The sequence below is a fragment of the Nicotiana tomentosiformis genome, chromosome 9 (genome assembly GCF_000390325.3).
Source record: "Nicotiana tomentosiformis chromosome 9, ASM39032v3, whole genome shotgun sequence".
Taxonomy (NCBI): domain Eukaryota; kingdom Viridiplantae; phylum Streptophyta; class Magnoliopsida; order Solanales; family Solanaceae; genus Nicotiana; species Nicotiana tomentosiformis.
The window spans coordinates 105818185-105844967 of NC_090820.1; the positions used below are offsets into that span (position 1 = coordinate 105818185).

At 39.6% G+C, this 26783-nt stretch overlaps 4 protein-coding genes across 4 annotated transcripts; all 4 read left to right on the forward strand.

The window, feature by feature from the left end:
* The first annotated feature begins 6272 nt into the window (after positions 1-6272).
* Positions 6273-7475, forward strand: LOC138899318 (uncharacterized). The gene has a single exon (XM_070185479.1). It carries the CDS (start codon positions 6273-6275, stop codon positions 7473-7475), a length of 1203 nt encoding a protein of 400 aa, XP_070041580.1.
* A 593-nt stretch (positions 7476-8068) lies between these two features.
* On the forward strand, positions 8069-8419 carry LOC138899319 (uncharacterized mitochondrial protein AtMg01250-like). Its single transcript, XM_070185480.1, has one exon. It carries the CDS (start codon positions 8069-8071, stop codon positions 8417-8419), a length of 351 nt encoding a protein of 116 aa, XP_070041581.1.
* Positions 8420-16192: 7773 nt separating this feature from the next.
* Positions 16193-16564, forward strand: LOC138899320 (uncharacterized). Its single transcript, XM_070185481.1, has one exon. It carries the CDS (start codon positions 16193-16195, stop codon positions 16562-16564), a length of 372 nt encoding a protein of 123 aa, XP_070041582.1.
* A 120-nt stretch (positions 16565-16684) lies between these two features.
* LOC138899321 (uncharacterized) lies at positions 16685-17623 on the forward strand. Its single transcript, XM_070185482.1, has 2 exons — positions 16685-17017; positions 17060-17623. Exons 1-2 carry the CDS (start codon positions 16685-16687, stop codon positions 17621-17623), a joined length of 897 nt encoding a protein of 298 aa, XP_070041583.1.
* The last annotated feature ends 9160 nt before the right edge of the window (positions 17624-26783 follow it).

The window sequence follows — 26783 nt, forward strand, 5'->3', positions numbered from 1 at the left end:
TTGCCTAAGTGGAGTCCTAAAATTAACCACTTAGCTTACGCAGATGACACTATTATTTTGTCCTCATCTGATGCTACATCATTGCGACTAATTATGGAAGTTTTGAGTACATATGAGGCTGCATCTGGGCAGCTAGTGAACAAGAGTAAATTAACAGTTTATATGCACCATTTAACAGATATAGAGGTGGCAAATAAAGTTGAAAGGATTACTGGGATCAAAAGGCAAGAATTTCCATTTATGTACCTAGGCTGTCCTATTTTTTACTCGAGGAGAAAAATGGACTATTATCAAGGTCTAATCACTAAGGTCTTGGACAAGTTGCAAACATGGAAGGGGAAATTGCTTTCTATAGGTGGCAGAGCAGTTTTAATTACACATGTGCTGCAGAGTATGCCCATACACTTACGCTCAGCAGTAAATCCTCCTAACTATGTAATAAACAAGCTGCATAAAATATTTTCCCAGTTTTTCTGGAGCAGCTCAGTAGGAGGCAGTAGCAGGCATTGGGCTTCATGGAGAACCTTGTGTATGCCATATGAAGAGGGGGGGTTTGGCTTTAGATCACCGCACGATGTCTCAAAGGCATTATTCTGCAAATTATGGTGGAACTATAGAACCAAGCCAAGTCTGTGGAGCTCATTTATGAGCCAGAAATATTGTAAAAAAATGAATTCTGTGATTGTGCCATGGAGGGAAGGGTCGCATGTACGGAGAAAGATATTAGAGTGTAGAGATTTAATTGAGCACCAAATAATATGGTATCCAAAGATTAGATCATCACTATTTTGGTATGATAACAGGATAGGATTAGGGGCATTGCATATCATTGTTCCTCATGATTTTGGTATAGACGAGTTATTTCACAATTTATATGATATGGTCGATGAGGGTGGCTTGAATGTGGAAAGACTTCTGGAGGTGTTACCCGAGGAGTATACTATGCATATTATGAAAAAAATCAAGCCACCTACTGTGCATGAGGTACTTGATGTGCTTTATTGGATGCTGGAAACTCGAGGCTATTTCAGTGTTAAAACAACATGGGAGTATTTGAGAAGGAGAGATGAACCAAGGGCAGCTTATAGGATGATTTGGGTGAATGGCCTACCATACAAAATTGCTTTCTTCATGTGGAAGGTTTGGAAAGCCAAACTACCACTGGATGACTTCATGAGGAGATTGGGTTATTTTATGCCCTCAAAATGCTGGTGCTGCACACAACCTAAGGAAGAAACTCTACTACATTTATTCTTCAAGTCTGATACTGCAAAAAGTGTGTGGAGGTATTTCTTATCGAGGGCAGGTATTATTATGGAAGGACTGACTATGCATCAAGCCATCACTAAATGTTGGACTGCTAAGGTATGCCCCAGACTCAAATCTATTATGCAGGCATTGCCTTCGTATATAGTATGGGAATTATAAAAGAGAAGGAATAACATGAAGTATGGGGATGCAGTGTTAACTAGTCGAGTGATATACCAAGTTTCATCTTCTTTGTAAGCACTTATTCAAGTAAGAAAACTAGGAGTGAGAAAAGTGCCTCACAAATGGCATGCCTTATTATCGATGATGGAAAACTATATTCCTAGATTGAAGGTTGACAAAGTTGTTTGGGAGCTACCAGGGGAAGGCTGTCTTAAAGTCAACACAGATGGTGCATCTAGGGGGAATCCTGGCAGGAGCGCAATTGGATACTGTGTAAGGGATGAATTTGGAGATATTGTATATGCAGTAGGAAAGGAAATAAATGAAACCACAAACACTGAAGCAAAGGCAATGGCTATTGTAGAAGCACTGAGGTTCTGCAGATTTCAACAGTACTCTCATGTATGTGTTCAGACAGATTCGATGCTTATGAAGAAAATTATGGATGGATCTTGGAAGCCACCATAGAGTATAGTTGATCAGGTGGAGGAGATTTTGCAGTTGTTTGAACGGAGAAATTATATAGTGTCTCACACTTTTAGAGAGGGGAACAAATTGGCAGACCATCTTGCCAATTATGCTTTAGATGCTGCAGATATCGAATGTCAAGAATTTTGGCTACTGGATACTCAAGGGAGGAGAATAGTGAATGAGAATAAATTTCAATGTCCATATTTGAGGGTAAAGGTTGCCAAAAATTATGGAGTGAGGAGACAAGGAAGGGCAGGGGACAGGAGAATAATATGGATCAGCATGTTCAAATCCTTTGGGAGGAGAATATGTTGATCACTTTGTTCACTAACATTGTTTTCTTTTTTGCAGGAAAAGCTACTGTATCTATGCCCTAATCTTTGAGGAACTCCCAGTTGGTGGTATTAGTACCTAGTACTCATTCCACTGGGAGGGAATTGAAAATAGGCACAAGCATAGAAGTAAGGAGGCGCACACTGCTGAGCACTCTACTGCACAGAAATTTTGTGGTATGCAGGTGCTTTGGGCAACCAAATATGGGAACAAATGGTGTGTTATGGGATGATATAAAAATACATATTAACACCTCAAAATCACAGGAAGTGAGCTGCAAGATAATTCACTCAGATAAACTGTGAAAAACACACGCACACTTCATCGAAATATGCTATCTAAGTCGCCTACAACACTAGTGCACCGTGGAAATATTTAAGCATGCGTGTGGAATTGATGGCTTATTGATCAAAATGTTAAATCATTCTAATAGGACAACTGAATATACAGGGAGACATGCAAAATGCAATAAAGAACAACTTGGTTCTGAGGAAGATGTCACAATCATTTGCCATGTTCAAATTCTTATGGGGGAGAATATGGAGATGAAGTTTTTAACTAACATGGTTTTCTTTTTTGCATGTAACATTACTGTATCTATGCCTTATCTATTGACGAACCTTCAATTGATGGTATTTGTACTTTGTACTCATTCCATATAAGGGGAATCATGGATGAGCACAAGCATAGGAATAAGGACAGGAAGGGTCAAAATTGTTGCCCAGTTTTTTCACATGAAAGATCATTCAAACTGCTGGAGATAGTGAAGATTTCTGGGTAAAATGGCTGTATTGAGGTACATAATCTCAATGCAGCACTTTAATGCAACAATCCAGAGATCAAACTGTGCAAAGAGGTCAAGGAAATGCGCAAGGAATGCATACGAAATTGGATACAAAAACAGCATGCTGGAGCATTACTAGACAGGGCAATCGACATGGCATTTTTGGCAACATATTTTGGACTCATTAGATCCAAACTGGGTGTATATCTCAATGCGACATAATAGTAGGACAACCCAGGAGGGATTCCATGCAAAGACTTCAATAAAATACAGATGAAGGTCACGCAAAAATGATGGAAAAAGTTGTTCACTTGGTGATTGGACAATGCATTTAGTATTCAAGATTTTGTGAGACTTTCAAGTATATCAGGTACGATCAAGTGGAATGGTACATTGAGGATCATGGAGGGAAACACACGTCTAACATTGGTACAAGCACAAGGATTCTGGACAGTGGTTATAGAGAAATTGCGAAGTGGCTATGAGTGCAATCAAGGTGAACATGCGTGTAAGATGCGGAACTGGGAAGTGGGTATTTGTGTTCGAGGCTATTATTGCAAGAAGCAAAATTTTCAGCTGGACATTAATTACAATGGGTTTCAAGGGCTAGATTTTACCTATAAAAGCTACACTAGATCTCATGTGCTATCGTTGTTGAGAATTTCACTCAACTTTGATAATAGGTTCTATGTAGTTTGCAAGTTTTATCTCTTTCACTTTTTAGGATTTCATGACACTTTATTTTTTATTTTTCTATATATATAAAAACTAGCCCTAGGAACTGCCTAGTGGATTACTAAAAAACAAAATCCTTCAAAAAAACCCTACACACAAAAACAAAATTCTCTCTATAAATTTTTTCTCTCAGAGAGCCGTCTGCTAGAGTGCCGTGAACAGTAGGACGAGCCACTGTTCATCGCAGAAAGCTGGCAATTTGAGCTTCAATGGCCACCATGGCCGATGGCCAACCCACTGTTATGGCTGGTCTACCTTCCCTCCCCATCGCCAACACACCTACAACAACAACAAACAATATTTCTAAACCACTGGACTTCTCGTAAATATTAAAACCCACAACAATTAACACTGCCATGCACGAACAAGCTTCAGCAGAACGAGCTTCAGCAGAACGAGCTTCAGTAGTCGAACCAATTCCTATGAAACCTGTTACTTATCTTCATGGACAACCTTTGATCAAGTGGACTGAAGCAGAAGTGAAAAGAATGAACATTATCGAGGGACTTCAATATGCTGTGCTGGGGAAATTTTCATATGTTTGGCCATATTTGCAAGAGATACGTCGCATTCTTCCTGCACAATGTGGAATAAAAGGTGAGTGTAATATTGGTTTACTTAGGGATCGTCATGTGTTAATCAGATTAACACTGCTTGAGGACTATGCTAATCATGCATCAAAAGGAGCATATTATTTGAAATCTAGGGATGGTTATGAATACCAAATGCGTCCTTTAATCTATGATACTATGTTTAAACCTGGTGAAGAGACTCCTAAAGTAATGGCATGGATTCCCTTTTCAAATTTGTTGCCTATGTTTTTTGTCAAGGAGTATTTGTTTTCATTGGCATCAGCTGTGGGCATACCATTATATTTGGACATGGCTACTGTTAATAAGACTAGACCAAGTTGTGCTAGGGTGAAGGTCCAGGTGGATCTGTTAGATGAGCTGCCAAAAAGAGTTTGAATGGACATCGAAGATGAAGCTACTAGCAAGGTTAGAATTGAGTGGGTGAAGGTGCAGTATGACTATATTCCTAAGTATTGCAAGGAATGCAAGCTTCAAGGTCATAATGAAGAAGCTTGTTGGAGGTTGCACATGGAATTATTTGTGCAATCTGAGAAGGATAAACAAAATACTAATGCTAAGGGTGATGCTAACAATAATACAAAGAATACAATTATGATTCTTTCTAGTGGGAAAGTGGTTGGGAATGTTTGAGAACAGTGGAAAGAAGTTAGGGATGGTCGTGTGAGGATTGGTGCAAAGCAGGCTGAAGCACAAGGTTAAACTGGAAAAGAAATTGTTCCAGTTGGTTCTGCAATTGTTCAACAAGGTCAAGATACTTCAGGAAGGGAGATTGTCCTAGCTGGTGCTGTTACTACTCAACAAATTCAGACTATAAACAAGTTTGCTGCATTGGAGAATGATGAAAGTGAGGTAGAGGAGAATAATCATTTAGCCTTAGTGAATACAAACAATGTGCAAATTCCAAATCCTACTCCTAAGAAAACTAGGAGAAGTTTTAACCCTGTTGCACCTATGTTTACTCCTACTTCACCTGGGACAAGGGCAGCTAAGGAAAATAAGGTTACAAGGGAAGGCAATCATGCAGTGGAGAAGGGACAGGAAACCGTGAAAGAAACCACATCTCAATGAGTTAATCGAGCCTTTGTAGGCAATAATGTTACTATGAATCAATCATGCCAAGAAATACCATCACAATCTATTGATACTGATCTAATTGCTGAGCAGGAAATCTTGAAAGAAAAAATTAACTTCTCTGGTGGAAGGCTATGGTGTGATCAGGTGGAGGATGATCCAGATAAAGGTGATTTATCTCAAGAATTTGAGGAGGATGTTAATGCTACATTGGATGATGATGATGAGCTACAAGGAGAAAAAATCAGTGTGAATGGGAAGAACAACAAAAAGGAGATGCAAATAGGCGAGAAGGGTACAAACATGACTGGTGTTTCACTTGAGATAGGAGGTTCAAGCACCAAATCTCAAACCTTAGCCATAAGCTATAATCCACCCGATACCACTTCTTTACCTAAAGTACCTACTACTGAACCAATAGATCCTGGTGATTCTGGTGGAGGTGAGAAGCAGCAAAGTGCAGATAATGTGAATAAAACTCAAGCTCATGAGCAGCTGGATTTAACGGGGAATGAAGTAATTACAAGAACAAAGAGCCCAGGTATTGTTGAACAGGTAATCAAAGAAACTGCAGGCAAAATTTTGATCCCTGAGCCAACTAAAAATCATATTGTAGTACCTGAGCAGCAGAAGGAAATGGAGGATAAATCTGGAGACAAGGGAAGAGATTTGGATGCAGAATCAACAACTCAGAATTTCATGGATGTAGCCAGGCAGGGTGACTTATCTCCCAGGCATATAGAGAAAGGAAAATCAGCAGGTTGAGGAAGGAAAAAGCAAGGGAAACAGGTCTCTAATGTTCAGCCACCTGGGGTCCAAACAAGGAGAACTATTTCTAAATCCATTAATTAGAGATGTATGCTCTTACATGGAATATTAGATCAGTGAATACTCAAAGAACTTTTGAAAGGCGCATCACAATGCAAAGGCAGTATCATTTTGATTTTATTGGGATCATGGAACCAATGCAACGGTCCAGAAAGCTAGAGAAGTATAGAAGGCAGAGTGGATTTGCACAAGCAATAGTGAATACCTCTAACAAGATCTGGGCTTTTATTTATGAAAGGTTTGATGTAACAGTGGTGATTGATATGGTTTGGCACTTAACTTTGAAGTTAGATGACATTGAAGACCACAAAGAGTTCATACTTACCCTTGTTTATGCTAAGTGTGATCATTTTGCGAGAATTGAGCTTTGTGATTCTTTATACTATTTGGCTCGAGATATGACTACACCATGGCTGGGGGGGGGGGATTTCAATGTCATTTGGGATGAAAAAGAGAAGTTTGGTAGACTGCCAGTCTCGCTAAATGTAGTAGATAATTTTAGACATTGTATAAATACGTGTAATCGTACTGATATGGGATTTAAGGGGAGTATATATACTTGGTGGAATGGACGAGCTGAAGAAGATTTCATTTCCAAGAGATTAGATCAAGTGTTTGCTAACATGGAACTACAACTTTTATGGCCAGGTTTGGAGATTACTCATCTGTCCAAGATAGGGTCAGATCACCGCCCCTTATTGATTGCATATAATCCAGAATCAGTTCCAATCAAGAAGAGCTTCAGATTTCTTAATTTCTGGACAAAGCATGAGTCGTTTAAGGCAGTGGTTAAGGAGAATTGGCAAGAAGATTTTCATGCAAATTCATTCATTTTGTTTAACTACAAACTTAAGAAATTGAAGAAGGCTCTATCCACATGGCGTAGAGCAACTTTTGGGGATATTTTCCAGAAAATTGCAAGTTTGGAAGAAGTGGTTCGAGCGCATGAAGCACAATTTGAACTTCACCCTACGTTGCAAAACAGGGAGAGGCTTCAAAAAGTGCAGGCAGAATTGTTTAAATATTTGGCATTGGAGGAGCAGTTTTGGAAACAGAAATCTGGGATGACTTGGTTCACTGATGGAGATAGAAATACTAAGTTCTTTCATGCACACGTAAATGGGAAAAGAAAGAGACTACAATTGAAAAGAATACAAAATAATGATGGTGATTGGATTGAAGATAGAGAAGAAATGGCTATTGAGGTAGTGAAGTTTTTTGAAGCATAATTCCATGAAGATATAGTTCCTTCATCGTTTGGAATAATTGATCATGTACCACATATGGTTGATAGGGAGCAGAATCAAGAATTATTGAGGCAACCTACTAGAGAAGAGGTGAAGCATGCAGTATATGGGCTTAATGGAGACAGTGCTGGAGGTCCTGATGGTTTTAATGGCAGCTTCTTTCACTTATGTTGGGACATTGTTGGAGATGATGTTGTGGAGATGGTGAAGGCATTTTTCACTGGGCAGGAACTACCTAGGTTTATCACTCATATAAGACTAGTTTTATTGCCAAAGAAGAAGGAGGTGAACACCTTTACTGACATGAGACCTATCAGCTTAAGCAATTTCATAAATAAGGTGTTTTCCAGAGTCATTCATGAGAGGTTAGTTGGTCTTCTCCCTAATCTTATTTCTGATGAACAAGCAGGCTTTGTGAAGGGTAGAAGCATTGTGAAAAATATCTTGCTGACTCAGGAGATTATCATCAATATTAGATTGAGAACTAAGGCAGGTCCCAATGTAGTAATGAAGTTAGATATGACAAAGTCATACAACACACTCTCATGGATCTTTCTGACCAAATATTGAGGAAAATGAGATTTGCTGAGAGATTCATTGGCTGGGTGTTTGGGATCATATCTAACAACTGGTATCCAGTGCTTATTAATGGGCAACCATTTGATTTTTTCAAGTCGACAAGAGGTGTTAAGCAGGTAGATCCACTATCTCCTACACTCTTCATTCTAGCAGCAGAAGCTCTTTCAAGGGGATTGAATGCTCTACATTTGAATCTCTATTTTTGTGGATTTGTTTTACCAAATTCGAGTCCTAATATCAACCATTTGACGTATGCAGATGACACTATCATATTCTCCTCTTCAGATACAACTTCACTAAGATTAATCATGGAATTTTTGGCAAAATATGAAGCAACTTCCGGGTAGTTAATTAACAAGGCCAAATCTGCCGTGTATCTGCATCACCTAACAAATGAAGAAATAGTGAGGAAGGTGGAAAGAATCATTGGGATTACTAGGCATAATTTTTCATTCACTTATTTGGGATGTCCAATATTTTATGCTAGAAGAAAGATGGAATATTATCAAGGGCTTATGAATAAGGTGTTGAATAAAATGCAGTCGTGGAAACGTAAGCTCTTATCTATAGGAGGCAGTGCAGTATTGATATCACATGTGCTACAAAGCATGACTATTCACCTACTATCAGCTGTCAATGCACCAGCTTTTGTGATCAACAAGTTGCATAAACTTATGGCAAGGTTTTTCTGGAGTAATTCAATTGAAGGAGGGAGAAGACATTGGGCATCTTGGGACACCTTATGCTTTCCACATGAAGGGGGAGGGGGGGATTGGATTTAGATCACTTCATGATGTGTCTAAAGCCTTAATTTGCAAGCTATGGTAGAAATTTCATACAAAACCATCCTTATGGAGCTCATTCATGAACCAAAAATACTGTAAAAAGTTGAATCCTATTGTAGTTCCTTGGAGAGATGGTTCTCCTGTTTGGAGAAAAATGTTGGAGTGTAGGGACTATATTGAGAAACAAATTGCATGGAAACCAAATATGGGATCATCTTTGTTTTGGTTTGAGAATTAGACTGGATTGAGAGCTCTTTATTACATCATACCACCTGATTTGTTTTGTGACGAATCTGTCCAAAATGTTAATGAAGTTGTTCGAGGGGGTGCATGGGATGTTCAAAGGCTAAGGGTGTTACTGCCAGATGAGTTAGCTAATCATATTATTTAGAACATCAAGCCTCCTGTTGATAATATGGTGCTAGACAAGCCATATTGGATGCTCAAAACAAGGGGAAAATTTAGTATTAAATCAGCATGGGACTTTGTTTGGAGGAGGAAAGAGCCTAGTAATGCATATAGGATAATTTGGCTGAAGGGGCTACCTTTCAAAGTCTCCTTTTTTATGTGGAAAGTGTGGAAGAACAAGATGCCCCTAGATGATTACTTCAAAAGGCTGGGTTACCTAATGGCTTCTAGGTGTTTGTATTGTGCGCAACCACAAGAAGAAACACTGCTTCACTTGTTTTTTAAGTCATACGCTGCCAGAAAAGTGTGGAATTATTTCCTTTCATGTGCAGGTATAAATGCTGATGAAATGACTTTTCACCAAGCTGTGGTGAAGTGTTGGACAACAGAAGTGATCCCAACATTACAACCAATAATGCAAGCATTACCATCGATCATAGTTTAGGAGTTATGGAAGAGGAGAAACTGTTATAAGTATGGTAATGCAGTGTCAGTAAATAAGGTCATCTATCAGGTATCAACAACTCTTCAATACTTAGTAAAATTCAGGAAGCCTGGCCTTCAAAATGTCCCACATAAATGGCTTGATCTTATTCATATGATGGAGCAATATATTCCTAAACTTAAGTATACTAAGGTGCTATGGGAGTTTCCTGAACAGGGATGGATTAAAGTTAATACAGATGGAGCATCGAGGGGCAATCCAGGAAGGAGTTCTATTGGCTATGTGTTAAGGAATAAAGAAGGAAATGTGGTGTATGCGTATGGCAAGGAAATAGCAGAGGCTACAAATACAGAAGCTGAGGTGAGAGCCATCTTAGAAGAATTGAAATATTGTGTGGAGCATGATTATGTGCTTATTTATTTACATACTGATTCAATGCTTGTCAAGAATGCAATGCAAGGAGAATGGAGTGCACCATGGTCTGTGGTAGTATATATTGAGGAGATAAAGGAACTGATGGAGAGATGTCATTTTAAAATCTCACACACTCTTAGAGAAGGAAATCAATTGACAGATTACATTGCCAACTTTGCGCTAGATACTGGCCCTATGTAATGCGATAGTTTTGGAGAATTGGATGTACAAGGGAAGAGAATTGTGAATAGTGATAAATTACAATGCCCATACTTACGAGTGAAGGTTTCAAGAAGCTAAGTGCTGAGGAGGAAAGGTGTGACAGGAGAGGGGTGAAATCTGGGAATCCTAAGGAAAATGCTACGGTATTATGACATTATAGGGGAATGTTGGCATGGGAATTTTCATGCCCACTGTCGCACTATGTCAAGGAACAAAAAGTCACCTCCATCAGTTTTAAAATAATAAATACCTGCTGGAATACACATATCATGGGACACTTTTATGGCGTAATGGAAAGAGTGCTGGAAAAATACACACAAACAATAACATGCGTATTGGAGAATAAAATTCTGACACTAGCTGGATTGGGAATGAGGAAAGGTCAGAAAAGGCATGCTACACTGCTTTTTGACACTTCACAATGTCGAATACTGGGCATAATCGCAGCAATATGGCAAACTACTAAACTTCTTTACTCACCCTTAGCAAGGACAAAGTGTAGCAGAGGAACAACTGATGATATGGGCAATACAATAAACACTCCAAAGGAGAAAAGCATGGTGAGGCTATTTTTGAATGCTAAGGAGGATGATGAGCAGGGCGTTCTTAAATGGACCAAACTGGAAATCCTTGCCAGTTGTACATATCAAGCACAACACCAAAATGAAAGATGCAACTATCAGATGATGGATATGATGCAGAATAACTTCCACACCAACAGAAATATTCAGGAGGACAAACTAAAGTCCAGGAGCTTGATGATCAGTCATTATAGGGGATTTTGGTGCTCAAAAATGGGATCCATGAATGCATTGTGGACTAAAATTTTAGTGCATCTCACTACCACCAGAGGATGCATTTGGTCCTGCAGACCACCGAGTTCAAATACTTTGGGAGGAGGATATGGTGCTCTCTCTTTTTACACTAATTTTGTATTCTTTTTTGTAGGAAACTTCACTATATCCATGCCTCACTATCTGCTACAAATTCAAAGGGTGGTATTACCAATTGATGTTCATTCCCTTAAAAGAGTACTAATAGTAGGCACAAGCATGGAAGAAAGGAGAATTCAACCCATAATTGTGATCGAGCCAAACATGTGTGACTTGGGAATTTGGCACTGAAAAGTTGGAACAGTGGATGCATTGAGTAGCAAAATTCCAATGCACCTTATTGGTTCTACATCAGAAAAATGGTGCAAACCAAGGATTAACAAAGTGTTTATGGGAATCACACCATTACTGCTGCAAACAGGGGAAAGGCACGAGACTGCAGCCCAGAACTTTGGTCGAACTAATGCATGACCTGGGCTTTTGGCAATCAGAAAAGGGATCAATGGATGCATTTTTATTTAATTCCACATCTCAAAAAGCTTTCCAGATAGTGGATGAAACAAATGGATGTTGGAGATCACACGACTCCCTCTACAAACAGCGCACTCTCACATATGTTCAAAATTCAATGAGCAATGCGACTAAGTCCACCAGAATTTGTGATAATATAGGTATATTACTGGATTATACATATCATGAGGAAGAAACAAGCACGTGGGATTGGGTTTGTAGAAGCAAGGATGGACAGAACAAAATGCTAGAAATAGAGAAACATGACAAAACAGTGGACTATGCGATAGCAAATGTTTTTGGTTTTTGTAACTGCACAAATGTGGATAGAGTCTGGAAAAAGAACAGGGAAGATACACAACAGGATTCATTATGTTTACTTATGCAACAACAAAAGGAAGATAGCCAAAAATGCAACAAGCGCAGATTACATATGGGCCTCAACTGTGATGTCTTAATATGGCTAGTTTTCATATCTCATTGTAATTGCTGTAGTATTTTGCAAAGTGCAATATCAGTGTTGAGCACATCATCCAACATTGATAATAGGAACTATGTACGCGTCAAAGTTTATTTCTTTCATTGTGTAAGACCTTCTGACATATCATTGGTTTTGTTTTTCTATAATTATAAAAAATAGCCCTAGGCACTTTGCCTAGTGGATTTGCTTTAAAATAAATCTTTCTTGGTTCGTTTTAGCATAGGGTACACAATTCCCTAGTCTCGTTTTCCAACATAAGGTCTCCACTCCCTAGTTAATTTTATTTTAGACAGGGTCTCTACTCCCTAGTCTTTTTTCCAACATAGGGTCTCCACTCCCTAGTTTGATTTTATTTTAGACGTAGGGTCTCCACTCCCTACTCTTTTTTTCCAACATAGGGTCTCCACTCCCTAGTTGATTTGATCTTAAATGCAGGGTACATCACTCTTTGATATCTTTTCTAATATAGGGTATACCATTCCCTGACCATATTTTTCTAACATAAGGTACACCAATCCTTAGTTGAGGCATCTTTTTGACAATAAAGGAACACCATCCCAAAAATAAAAAAAACAAAAAAACAAATCATCATGGGCTTTTTCGAGTACACCATTCTCGACCCTTTTATTGCTTTCAATAATGAAGTAGTATAGAGTTTTGTTACAAATAACTCACGGAATTTTCCTAGTGAAAACTGGGGTAGAAATATTTCGTTTGTTTTTTTGTTTTTTTTGTTTGTGTCCGAGCAGGTTTTACCTCAAGGCATAGTGTTCTATATGACCAAAAGAAGAAGTCTCAATCCAGAATAAAAGAAAAGAAAAAAAAGTGAATCAAAATGAAGAAGTGAATGAAAAGATTTGAACTGCTCAAGACATGACTTAAGTCACGAGCATTGCATTTTTCGTTTTTATCATAAGAAGCCGAAGAAGAATGAACTAGAACCTGCAGCTAGCAAGCATCGAGATTCAGATTAGAGTATGCATGAAGAACCAGACAAGACTCAAGATCAAGCTTCAAAAGACTCATAGATAGAAATCTTGTAACTCGTAGCTGATAGGCTTAGTTAGTCTTTTTCATTTTGACTTTGGTGTAATAAGGAGCTCAGCAAGCAGTAAACAATAGCAACAGCAGAGAAATCACAGCTTATCGGCAGTCCCAGCTACCAAAACTCCCAGAACTACACTACTCTGATTCTTTTATAGCCAAGGATATGTAGGCAACCTACGAAGCGAGGTTCGGTCAATTATTTTTCAAAATGCTTTCCTTGGAGTATCAAACGGGCAAAAATTATTCATGATTACTTACTCTATCTTTGCCCAAAAACTCTTCATGTTCTCGAGCAAAGAGACGTAGCTGTGAGCACCTAATGTTTGCCCCACACAGGAAGTTACTCCTAAAAAAAGTCAAACAAATAATTTTAATTATTTTTAGGAGTTTTTCTTTATTTGGTTTTGCATTTATTTGCAATGTTTATGCATGTTAGGAATATTGTAAATCATAAAAATCATAAAAGAATGTTCAAATGTTAATTTCATAGCATTTTAGATTTTAAATTGCAGTTTAAGGATTTAATTACATTGTTAAATATATTATATAAATATCTAAAACAAAAAAAATATATTCTTAGGTTAGCTAATTAATTAGATCATTAGTCAATTAGTGAGTAAAATATATATAATAGTTTAGCCACACAAATTGGATTTAATTAAAATTTGAGTCCAAAGTGACTAATTTTGCAATTGTTTCAAGCCCATCCCTTTAGAAGACCAATCCATCTCATAGTCTGGCCCATACCCCGCTCTTAAAACACCCATCCCCCCACTCTCCAGAGGAAGACCCTAATTTTACCTCTCTCTCTCTGTAACCGAGAACGGATGCCCCTCCCCCATTTTGAGCAGCGGCGCTTCACCTCTCCATCAAGAGATAGAGAGACCCTCCCCTCCCATTTTGAAAAAAGCACTAGCCACCCTTGATCCCCAATTCTCTCATGAACAAACCGCTTCTTCTTTACAACCAGAAACCCTAGCCTCCCCAGTTCAAAAAAAGTGCTCTCAGATCTATCAGACACGCCTTTTCTTCTCACCTCTCTCTGAATTCACAGACTCAACAAACATTCAAAACACCGGCCAACATATGAAATTGATGCTAAAATTAAAAGACCATTTCTATGATTTGGAACAAAGGTTTCAAAAAATAAAGGGAGATGAGAATCAAAAGCAATTTTCTGAAATTACTCTTCTATTGTTGTGTTTTATTCCACACTTTTGGGTTTGAAAGTGAAGTCCGATTCAAATCGTCATTCGATTTCTGCTGATTTTGCTGTTTCTAGAATTGCTGAGCTCCGTTCGATTTGGATGTCACCTTCTTCATTGTAATACTGGTCAACACATTAATCTATTGAAGTTGCCGTTCATTTAAAAGGTCACACTTTAAACTTTATTCTTCTTCCGACCTCCAGTTTTTATGTCATGAATGTTTGTATTATTTCTTGATTTCTCTTGCTGATACGCTTATGCCGTTTATTTCTAAACTAGCATATCAAAATGGGTAGTTTAAACTATATACTTATTTGTCTCTTTGCTTCCATGGTTTACTGTGAGAAGTTGGTCCATTAATTTGATGAAGGTATTTGATCTTTGGTATTATCATTATTTGCTTAATATATTGGAGTAGTGAAAGTGATTAATGGATTAATAGAAAGAATGGTTTCGTTGATTTGGTTATCTTGATTTGGTTGGTGATTCTGTATATTAATGTATAGGAAATATTTGGGTCATAAGGTTTGTAGTAGGAACTAATTTGTTCTGGATCATTTGGGGTTTCAGATAATTATTTGGGCCACTCAGTAATTGGCCTAATGATTAAGAAAGGTCCAAAATGCCTTCCTTTAAAAAACGAATTGGGCCGTTTAGGATTTGGATGTGAATTGATCAAAATGACTCATCTTTTTGTTACTGCCAACGTTTTGTAGTTATATTCATGAATGGTTCCATAAATCATACACTTTTCCTACGATAAATGTTCCATAATTAATGGTCTCACAACAAATCTCAAAACAGCTTAGGAAAACAATTCAAATATCGTAGCTTACTTTAAGAATGATTAATAACAAATCATCGTGACTATGGGTACGGTTCCCATAGTATAGTCATGATACGTAATCTCCAATTCGAGTGTGTGCTTCATGTGACTCGACCATAACTTCAACTAATAATAAAATAAACATGTTGTAAATCGTGGGTGCATTTTACGTGGCGCGATTCGTAATGTGTACAAAAATAAACGAGTGCGCGACATCGCGACTTGTTCAAAAATATTTCATAAATACTAAAAGCGGTTAAAAAGTAAAAAAAGCACAATAAGTTTTAAATATGTATTAAATCAGATAATTAAGCCAAGTATTAATTGTTAAGCGACCGTGCCAAAACCACGAAACTCGGGAGTGCCTCACACCTTCTCCCGGGTTAATAGAATTCCTTACCCGGTCTTTTGTGTTCACGGACCATAAATAGAGTCAATTTCCTCGATTTGGGATTCTAAAATAAACCGGTAACTTGGGACACCACAGTAAATTATCCCAAGTGGCGACTCTGAACTGAATAAATAATCTCATTTCGAATAATGTCACTTTAATTGGAAAAACTCCCTATCCCCTTGGGAAAAAGGAGGTGTGACAAGGACAATGGTGAAAGAGTGCCCAATAATGATATGACGAAGAACATGATTCAACAAACTTTCTATAGGGAGATCAATAACACCAACCAATGTGTAGTGAATCAACTTGCCAGTGAAAACTTCATGACTACGCCTTATGCGGAGGTGTGTGATATTTTGGATGAGATGGCAGATACTTCATCGACATGGAAATCTAGAGCCAATATCCCACAAGGTGATCCAAATGTTATTCTTCTTAACAAAGAGTTACATGACTATGGGCAAGCCATAGCCGAGTTGACAACACCATGAACTAATTGGAAAAGGCTCAACTTCAACAAGTGCAAAATTTGAGGCAAGTTAATACCATGGAGGGAGTCAATATGATGGTAAACAAGAGAAGAACAATAAGCCCACAAGTGCAACAAAGAGTAGACAATTTCGTCCAAGATGATTGTGGGTTTGATCAAGGAGATTCTTACAATGATCAAGATGAACAGGTCCAATATGTGAATAACTTTCAAGGGAAAAGGAACAACTACCAAGGCCCTAGTCAACAACAATGGAGACCATCAAATAATCAAGGCAATTGGAATTCTAGCAACCAAGGTAATTGGAATGGTGGCAAAAATCAAGGTAATTGGAATGGTAGCAACAATCAAGGCAATTGGAATGGAAGCAATGACAAAGGGAATTGGAAAAATAATAATAATCAAAGCAGTTGGGGAGGCAATAACTAAGGCGGGTGAAACAATGACCAAGGAAATTGGGGGTCGGGTTTTCAAAGGCCCCCGATGTTCCAACAACCGAGTAACCCACCTTCCTATCATTCTCATGGTCCTAGTTCCTCCAACAATGAAATGGGTCGTATTGAAAACATGTTCAAGCAAATGAGGGAGAAGAATGCCGATTTCGATGCCCAACTTTCTTCACACAATACATCAATCCGTAACTTAGAAGTGCAAATGGGTAAAATCTCTAAAGCTTTAAATTCTCGTCCTAAGGGGGCACTACCAAGTGATACAGTGGTAAGGCCAAAAGGTGGGAACACTACGGGGCATGCCATGGCTGTTACTACAATAAGTGAAAAAGGTAGGAATGCAGCTACCTCAAGTCAAAGGCAACTTGTGGATGATGAGCAAGTGGTAGAAAAAGAGGAGATCCCGAACAATGTTTTGCAAGAAAATGATGAAGTACAGATTGTTATTGATGACACGGTGGATGAGACTCAATAGGATGTGAACCCGTCTAGGGATCATGTGATTGACATACCGGAACCGGTGGTTCAAAAAGCTAAGGCACCATTGCCTAAGCCATCACCTCCCTATCCACAAAGGCTTGCCAAAAAAAATGGCGAGAATCAATTCAAGAAGTTCATTGATATGATGAAGAGTCTCTCTATAAATGTGCAATTAGTTGAAGCTTTGGAGCAAATGCCCGGATATGCTAAGTTTATGAAGCACTTGGTGACAAAGAAGAGGTTGATGGATTTTGAAACTATTAAAGTCACTCACCAAGTGAGTGCAATTGTGCATTTGATGGCTCCAAAGTTGGAAGATCCCGGTGCTTTTACAATTCCTTGTACCATTGGAAGTGCCGAATTTGCAAAAGCTCTTTGTGATCTTGGGGCGAGTATCAACTTGATACCCTATTCGGTTTATAAGACATTGGGAATTGGGAAACCAAGACCCACATCTATGAGATTACATATGTCCGATCGTATAATGAAGAGACCATTGGGGGTGATTGAAGATGTATTGGTTCGAGTTGACAAGTCATTCTTCCGGCGGATTTTGTGATTCTTGATTTTGAAGTGGACTATGAGGTGCTGATTATTCTTGGTAGACATTTCCTTGCTACGGGGAAGGTGTTTGTTGATGTGGAAGCCGGTGAACTCACTTTCCGGGTAGGTGATGAAAAGGTGGTGTTCCACGTGTGCAAATCTATGAGGCAACCAAATAGCAATGAAGTATGTTCATTCATGGATTTGTTGACCGATATGATTATTGATGATACTAGTTCCACGATTAATGTGGGTGATATGTTGGAGGCCATTTTGCTAAATGTTGATGATGATGAAATGGATGGCATGGATGGCTTCATAGAATGTGTCAATTCTTTACAAGGGATGGGGTCATATAATTATGCACCTCGAAAACTTTCCTTGGATCTCGAAAATAGGAAAACTCCTCCTACAAAGCCTTCAATTGATGAACCTCCTATCTTGGAGTTGAAGCTATTGCCTCCACATCTCAGGTATGAATTCCTTGGCCCTTTTTCTACTTTACCGGTTATTCTTTCTCCTTGTTTCACTAACATGCAGGTTGACTTTACATTAGCGGTGCTCCACAAGAGGAAGATAGCTATTGGGTGGACTTTGGTGGATATTCGGGGAATAAGCCCCACATTTTGCATGCACAAGATTAATTTGGAGGAAGATGCTAAACCCTCAATTGAACATCAAAGGAGACTCAATGAAGCAATGCAAGATGTGGTCAAAAAGGAGATCATAAAGTTGTTAGATGCCGGGGTTTTCTACCCCATTTCTTACAGTTCATGGACTTCTCCGGTGCAATGTGTACCGAAGAAGAGGGGCATAATTGTGGTCTTCAATGAAAAGAACGAGTTGATTCCAACAAGAATTGTGACTGGATGGAGGGTGTGCATGGACTATCGGAAGCTAAACAAAGTCACAAAAAAGACCATTTCCCACTACCCTTGCTTGACCAAATGCTTGATCGATTGGCCGGTCGGGCGTTATATTGCTTTCTAGATGGATACTCGGGCTACAATAAAATCCTTATTGCCCCAGAAGATCAAGAGAAAACAACTTTCACTTGTCCCTATGGCACTTTTGCTTTCAAGCGGATGCCATTTGGCTTATGCAATGCACCGATAACTTTTTAACGGTGTATGATGGCGATCTTTACGGATATGGTAGAGGACTACCTTGAAGTCTTCATGGATGACTTTCGGTAGTCGGGGATTCCTTTGATGATTGTTTGGAAAATTTGGATAAGGTATTGGCAAGGTGTGAAGAAACGAACTTGGTGTTGAATTGGGAGAAATGACATTTCATGGTCGAGGAGGGTATTGTACTTGGCCACAAGATTTCAAAGAAGGGAATAGAGGTTGACAAGGCAAAAGTAGAGATGATTTCTAAACTTCCACCTCCATTATCCATGAAGGGCGTAAGAAGTTTTTTGGGTCATGCGGGGTTCTACCAGCATTTTATAAAGTATTTTCCAAAGTGATGAACCCCTTGTGAAAGCTTTTAGAGCCATGGTTCGTGGATCTAGCAAATTTTCCAAAGGATTTCCCCGATGAGCAACTCTTAGCCATCTCAATGAAAGAAGTGCCATGGTTCGTGGATCTAGCAAATTTTCTGCTGCGTGGTATCATCCCTGATGAGTTCTCTTCAAACCAAAGGAAGAAGCTCAAACGGGATTGTCAAGACTATTATTGGGATGAACCGTACCTTTTCCGGATTTGTACAGATGGAGTGATTAGAAGATGTTTACCGGAGGAGGAACAATGTGAAATTCTTTGGGCTTGTCATTCTTCGCAATATAGTGGTCACCATGGTTGAGCAAGAATAGCGGCCAGAGTGTTAAGTTGTGCTTTCTATTAGCCCACTCTTTACAAAGATGCAAGTGATCTCGTCAAGTGTTGTGGTGAATGTCAAAGGGCCGGTGGAATCTCAAAGAAAAATGAAATGCCCCTCACCACCATTTTGGAGATTGATATTTTCGATGTGTGGGGTATTGAATTCATGGGTCACTTTGTGAATTCTTGTGAAAATACCAACATCTTGATCACGGTTGATTATGTGTCCAGGTGGGTTGAGGCCATTGCTTTATCCAACAATGAAGCAAGAAATGTGGTGGTGTTTTTGAGGAGGAATATTTTCCCAAGATTTGGTACTCCAAGGGCTATAATAAGTGATGGGGGATCGCATTTTTGTAACAAAGCTTTTGATACTTTACTCACCAAGTATGGTGTCACTTATAAAGTTATGACTTCCTATCATCCACAAGAAAGTGGTCAAGTGGAAGTCTCCAACCGGGAGATAAAGAGCATTTTGTCCAAAATAGTGAATGCAAGCCGGACGGATTGGTGCAAGAAACTTGATGATGCTTTATGGGCCTATAGGACGGCTTACAAAATACCTATCGGAATGTCTCCATATAGGTTGGTGTTTGAAAAATCTTGTCATCTTCCGGTGGAACTTGAGCACAAAGCAATGTGGGCTTTAAAGACGTTGAATCTTGAGTGGGATGTCGCTGCCAACTTAAGGGTGGCACAATTGAATGAGTTAGATGAATTTTGGTACCATGCATACACAAGTTTGTCCTTGTACAAAGAAAGAATGAAGTACTTTCATAATAAATACATCTAAAATAGGGAACTCAAGGTGGGTGATCTTGTTTTGTTGTTCAACTCATGATTGAAGATGTTTCCCGGAAAGTTGAAATCCAAATGGAGTGATCCCTTTGAAATTGTGGGTGTGACACCTTTTGGTGTATTGGACTTGAAGAACAAAAATGATGAGATATTCCGAGTCAATGGTCACAGGGTGAAGCATTATTTGGGACAAGCTGATGATGGCCACATGGTGGCAGTGATTCACTTGAAGTGATGGCAATCTGCGTTGTGCCGCGACCTTAAATCAGGCGCTTCTTAGGAGGCAACCATGTTTCTTTTTCTTGTTCTTTTTCTTCTTCTTTATATAGGTCTTATTTTGTGCTAACTAGTTTTGAACTGTGTTGCAAGAATGATTGTGCTTTACAGGGACTGTGCTCAGAAAAATTGACTAAGCATGGAAAAAGTGCGAACCGCACATATATTGTGCGGACCGCACAATTTTGAATGCTATAGCAGAAAGGGATCTGCGACCGCACAATACTTGTGCGGACTGCACAACATGAGATGAAAAATTGCACACTCTCTAAAGTTTGTTTGTCAGAGAAATGGCCATTGTGCGGACACACAAGAAAATGTGCGGTCGACACCAGAATCTGCGGCCGCACAAGGAAATGTGCGGTCCGCACCAAAATTTGCTGCCGCACAAGGAATTCTACGGACCGCAGATCAACAAGGGCACATCAGGTAAAAGAGTGTGGACCACAGAAGGAATTCTGCGGCCGCACTCGTCTCTTGAACTTCTGACCAACCCGTTAAGTATAAATAGTAGCCTTTACTTTACGGTTACAACTTTACACTCTTTGAGAATTAAAACAAAGGCACAAATATTGCACTCAACTGAAGCACTCATTTGCCTCCTAAATTATAATCTTTGCTCATTCCTTAATACCACTTCATCACTGGTATGTTCAAATCATCCTTAGCATTTTTCAATTTTCTTTATTTAGTTGATAATTTGTTTAGTTATTTCCAATTGTCAAATTCATAACCATGTTGACTGTAATTTGTATTGGGTAAACTCCTAGTTGCTATATGGGTGATGAGTATTTGGTTGATATAGTTTAATTGCTACTACCATGTCCAAATTGTGCGTAAAAGTAGAAACCCTAGAATCTGCCAATAAATTTGTGAATTCTACGGCCGCACAAGAAATTTTGCGGTCCTCAGATCAGTAGTCTAGGGCATTTTGTGTAAAATGATTGTGCAGACCGCACTTGAAATTGTGCGGTCCGCAAAAATTCAACCGCGGTCGCAGAAAAGTGTGTGCAGCCACAGATCAAGAAATTCTCTGTCTTCAGAGAGTTGTTATTTTGAAGTTTCAATGTGCGGCCACAGCCAAAATTGTGCGGACCGCACTTCATATGTTTGGCCGCACTTAAAATTGTGCGGACCGCAGAATCATCACTGCGGCCGCACTTTCAAATTGTGCGGTCCGCATAACCCCATCGGCGGCCGCACTCAAAATTGTGCGGTCCGCACTTCCCCAACCTGCAACATGTTTTGTTCTGCAAATTTTCTACTTACCTGCACTTAAATAGAACTGGCTCTTACTGCTATTTTGTGTAGAATATGGTTAGATCATGTGGTCGTGGTGATACATCGAAGGGGAAGGCTGAACCTTCCAGAGGCATAGGAAAAAAGACCTTACCCCTCGCCCTCCAAAAGGTGATCAGCAAGAAGGCCACAGTAGGCCGAGGTAGACAGTCGGAGCCCTCCGAATTAAGTTCATATGCCCCGTCTAGGGAAGCATCGGAGGGCGACTCAGTGCAAAGTCAGCCTGCTGTGCAATCACAGCCACAACTGCCCCAGGACAGATACAAACTGAGAAATGAGCCTACCTCTTTTGAGAGTACTTCTGAGGGGTCGGAAGGGAACAGTCATGCTTCAAAGTCTTTATTTACACATGCCCCCGACACACCAGCTACTACAATGGAAGTGGATGAGATCCAGGATGATGGCCGGGGGGAGGGAGGGAGGGAAGGATACCAGAGTTGCAGGCCTTGAGAGGTCAAAGAAGAAGGAAGTTTGGGAAGATAGGTTTGTGAGCCTGACTGCATTCAACAGGTTCCGAGAGTGGTGGCCGCTAACGCTTGAGCTGCAGTTTGTGTTAAAAGATCTGGATAGATACAACCCAAATGTGTTAAGACAATTTCAGGAGAGAAAAGGGTGAACATGGTTCACTCAAAGTGTAGTGGATGCCAAAGAGCACTTGGTGCGGGAATTTTATGCCAATGTGGCACACATCAAGAAGGGGACCAAAGTGACAAAAGTGAGGAACTTGAAAGTGAGGTTTGACCAAACCACCCTTGGAAAAGATGGCTATGGGCAATGCAGCTTGCCCAAGGCTAGCTGAGATTCTTACAGCTCCGGGACCACCACTGCCATGGATCACAACAGGGGTTCAAATTCAGTGGAACACCCTGAATTTTGAGGCAAAGGGATGGCAGACGTTTGTGTGTAGCACAATAGACCCATGCCAGAATGAAACAAATCTTTCAATCCCGCGAGCAGTTCTAGTCGCCTTGATCATGGCCGGGTACCCAATCAATGTGTGTGCCGTGATGTCGGTCAACATGTCCTTGGTTCCCAGGCAAGGTAAAATCTCCTACCCGTATCCCAACACTATCACTGAGTACCTTACAGATGCGGGGGTGGAACCAAGGGATTTTGACACCAAGGTGAGGGTGAAGAAGCCTTTCTCATGGTATTCATTGATGGATAGTGGAAACCCAAAGAAGAAGGGTCAGCCCTCTATTACTGTAGGCCAGTCTGATGAGCCTACTGGGGTAGCTGCTAAGACAGTTTACATGACATCTACTTCATTAGATCCTTCTGATAGTGCAGCAGGTATGCCTCCACCTCTTTCTTTAGGTCCTTCAGCATCAGTGCCTTCCACATCGGTTTTGAAGCCGGTGCCCATGCCCGCTCATACACTATCTGCACTGCGAGTCTCCCAAACACTGGCGAGCCTCCCAAACACTGGCGAGTCTCAACAACTGGATGTAGACAGCCACTACAAAGCTGACTGACATATCCAGTGCTGTTGTAGCACAATCATCCATCTCGGCACCCCAGATTCCTTAGACAGTGGAGGACACATTGAAGACGATCTTGGAGAACCAGAGCATCATCATGAACACCCTGGTAGCACATGGCACAATGATTTAGGAGCTCGGGAAGCAGGTAAAGAAAATGAAGAAATCCTAGTTGTCCTAGAAATCAGTTGACAGACTGATGATAGAGGTGACTAAGATAGCAGCAGCTGGTAACCTTCTTTTTTATATATTGATGGGGACAGACCCAGCAGCACTAGTAGATCCAGCCACACCATCAGTACCAGCTAGCCAGTCTGAGAAGCCAGACCATGCTGCCGACACTGCTGAGGTAGTGCGACAGATATTCACCAACCCAGCTATTCCCAGAGCGGAGGATGATGAGATCCAGTTAGAGGAGGCTGAGGGGGGGGGGGGGGGGTTGACGCTGCTATGGACACAGAGATGTCCAAGGCCAAGGGAGTTTTATTTACTCTTACCTTTCCTTATTCTTATTTTATTAAGTATTGGGGATAATGCTTATTTTTCTTCAGGGGGGTGGAGTTTATTTGATATTTGGATATTTGACATTTGGTTTGTAATAACTGATAATATTTTCCTCTTTCCTTTTATTTATGTATATATTCTTCCCTCTTTCTCTATTGATGTATATATTCTATCTTTTCCCATCTCATTATGTACATTCATTTATGTCTTTAGTAGCTTTCTTTGTAGCTTCTTTATTTTGTTTTCTTATTAGTCTATGTTTAATTTTGTAGCTTCTTTTTATGTTTTTAGTAGTCAATAAGACTTTTGGTTTTCTTAATGCCACGGTTCTTTCCAAAGGTAGTTTTATGTGAACTAGGTGATTCTTCCCAATGATGGATGGCGTGACAACCTTCTTAAGAGATTGAGTCCGTTTTTTATGTTTAATAAGAATAGTAGTACTAATGAATAAAAGAGTCAAACATGCTTCACTTGGTACCAGCACACTTAACTACGTGCTTACGGTTAAAAACAAGTTTTTCGGGAAAGAAGTAGCTCTAATTAGCGACCTTGTGACTCATGCATTGACTTAGGCAAACATCGAGTGGTTTAGTCGAGCCATAGTAATTTTCAATCTTGAATATGGTCATTGTGGGCCCTCGACTCTATCCTTTTTAACATTCCAGCTGCATGAGAGGTGAGATGATTTTGTTGCAAGTCCAAGTACCCGTGTAAATGGTCTAGAACTTGCCCCGAATGTGTTTCTAGGTGAAATTTTAAGTTTTGCTTCGCTTGAGAAGTGATTGTAGGCTTTACTTGACCAGCTTGAAATTTTTCATGACCCACCAAAGTTGTTATCCCTAGTCAACCCATTTGAGCCTAAAACCTTTCTCATTTGATAACTATGTTACAAGTCTTTACCCGTTTTGTAGTGACCCTCTCTTGGCACTCGAGGTTTTTTTAACATTCTTGAGAAACAATTGGCTAAAACATAAGTTTGGGGGAGAGACGAGAAGCTTGAAAAAGGTATCAAGGCACAAAAGGAGAAAAGAAATGAAGAAAAGGGAAGGCATGAAAAAGAAAGAAGAACAAAAATAAAAATGCAAAAAGAAAGTGAATAAGTTGAAAAATTGAAGGGATTTCAAAGAATGGTAATGATGCAAAGCATGGAGAAAACAAAGAAGGAGTAAATGAATATCATGACCAAGAAAGAGTGATTCTAAGTCTCTCTAACCCCCCTATGGGAAAGTAAATGGCTCCAAAAAGTGTCATAGAATGAGCCGATAAGAGAAAATGGAGTGCTTAAGGAAAGATGAACCCATTCTATCCTAGTATACCCAACCTTAGTCCAAAAGACTTCATTACATTCCTAAAATGCCCTACGTGATTTCAAGCCGAGTGAGCTTACATTAGTGGTGATTTACATGAGGGGCAAGCCTATGGTACTTCAAGCTGTACTTGCGACATTCTTTTGAGAGAGATGAGCGAACCTTTCACAAAACTTTGAATTGAGTGCTACATTCTTAAGTGAGGTGCAAACGAAAAGTAGAAGAGGAAGAGTTTGGGATCAACAATGACCTACATGAAAGAGCAAGCTTCCTTGATGAATTAAGTCAACTCTTGATGCTCAAGTGTCATATTAGAACTATTTGTGCCTAAAGTTCAATCCATTGCCTTGTTAATAATTCATGAGTGTTTGGGTAATTGTTGGTCCCAATTAAGGTGTGATTGATGCATTTTTAATTGGATGGAATAGCTCTTAACTTGGGGGAGGTGGGAATTACTTTATTTTGTTGAGGACAAGCAAAAACTTAAGTTTGGTGGAGTTGATGAGTGGTGATTTTGACTACTTATTAGCACCTTTTTCCTTTCGTTTTAGTCCGAAAGTGTTTAATTATATTCCCGAAAACTGATGAAATATGATTAATTGTAGGAGTAATTGAAATATGAGCCACTAAGATGAATTCCAAGTCAAAAAGGAGTGATTTGAACTCAAGAACAAAATCAGGCACAAAAGCTCAAAGTGCGGACCACAGATTTTCATCTGCGGCCGCAGATTGCAAAGTAAAGTTTATCAGAGTCCAAGTGCAAAGTGGGGTCCATACATGAAATGTGTGGCAGTAGAAGTTAAGCAAGATCAGAAGTTCAGAGAGTTCTCATTCCAAGCTCAAAGGAAGTGTGGACCGCACAAGTATTGTGCGGCCACAGAAGTTAGCTACGCGGTCGCACTCAGATATGTGCGGTCCGCAGAAGATCCCTGTGTGGCCGCACTCAGAAATGTGCGGTCCGCAGAAGAACCCTGTGCGTCCGCACCTAGAAAAGTACGGACCACAGAATATGAGAGATGCGGCAGCGGTTCAGAATTGTGCGGCCGCAGATTTAAATCCTATCAAGACTGAAGCAGAGTGCGGACCACACATGGAATTGTGCGCCCGCAAAACCTCCGAGAAGGGTAATTTTGTCCGAAAATTCTAGCACTATATAAATAGAATAGTTTCACATTTTTTAGGTTAACTTATGTACCTTTTGACATCAGCAGCTGTTTACTTTGCTTCTTTTAGTTATTTTTGCCATTTTGAGCTTTTTGAATATTAGTTTTATCATTTCCATCATTAATATGGGTTTAATTATCACTTCTTCTTCATATTCAAATTTAAGTATGAGTAGCTAGATTTTCACTAGGGTTGTGACCCAACCCTAGGGTGTGAACTTAATGGGTGTTTGATTTATTGCTTGTTTATGGTTGGGTGTTGATTATCTAGCCTTGTTCTTGCTTTTATTTGAAGATTTAATGGTTGCAAACATTATCTCATGCCTAATTGACTTGGTCTCTACTTGAGAAATAGAGACTTAGTTTAGGAAAACTTGGCTAGCAAGAAATTGGGTCAATCGAGAGATTGATAAACCCAATTGAAGGGTTGAACTTAGACATACTACAACCCGACTTGAGCTTATTATCAACTGCTTTGTTCAGTACAAATTTGGACTTGAAAAAGCCAAATTAGGCAAAATCACT

Coding starts and splice junctions, on each gene's coding strand:
- LOC138899318 (XM_070185479.1), top strand. CDS start 6,273: ATGTATGCTCTTACATGGAATATTAGATCAGTGAATACTCAAAGAACT.
- LOC138899319 (XM_070185480.1), top strand. CDS start 8,069: ATGAGATTTGCTGAGAGATTCATTGGCTGGGTGTTTGGGATCATATCT.
- LOC138899320 (XM_070185481.1), top strand. CDS start 16,193: ATGGAGGGAGTCAATATGATGGTAAACAAGAGAAGAACAATAAGCCCA.
- LOC138899321 (XM_070185482.1), top strand. CDS start 16,685: ATGGGTCGTATTGAAAACATGTTCAAGCAAATGAGGGAGAAGAATGCC. Junction 17,018..17,059: donor TTTTGCAAGAAAATGATGAA/GTACAGATTGTT, acceptor GAGACTCAATAG/GATGTGAACCCGTCTAGGGA.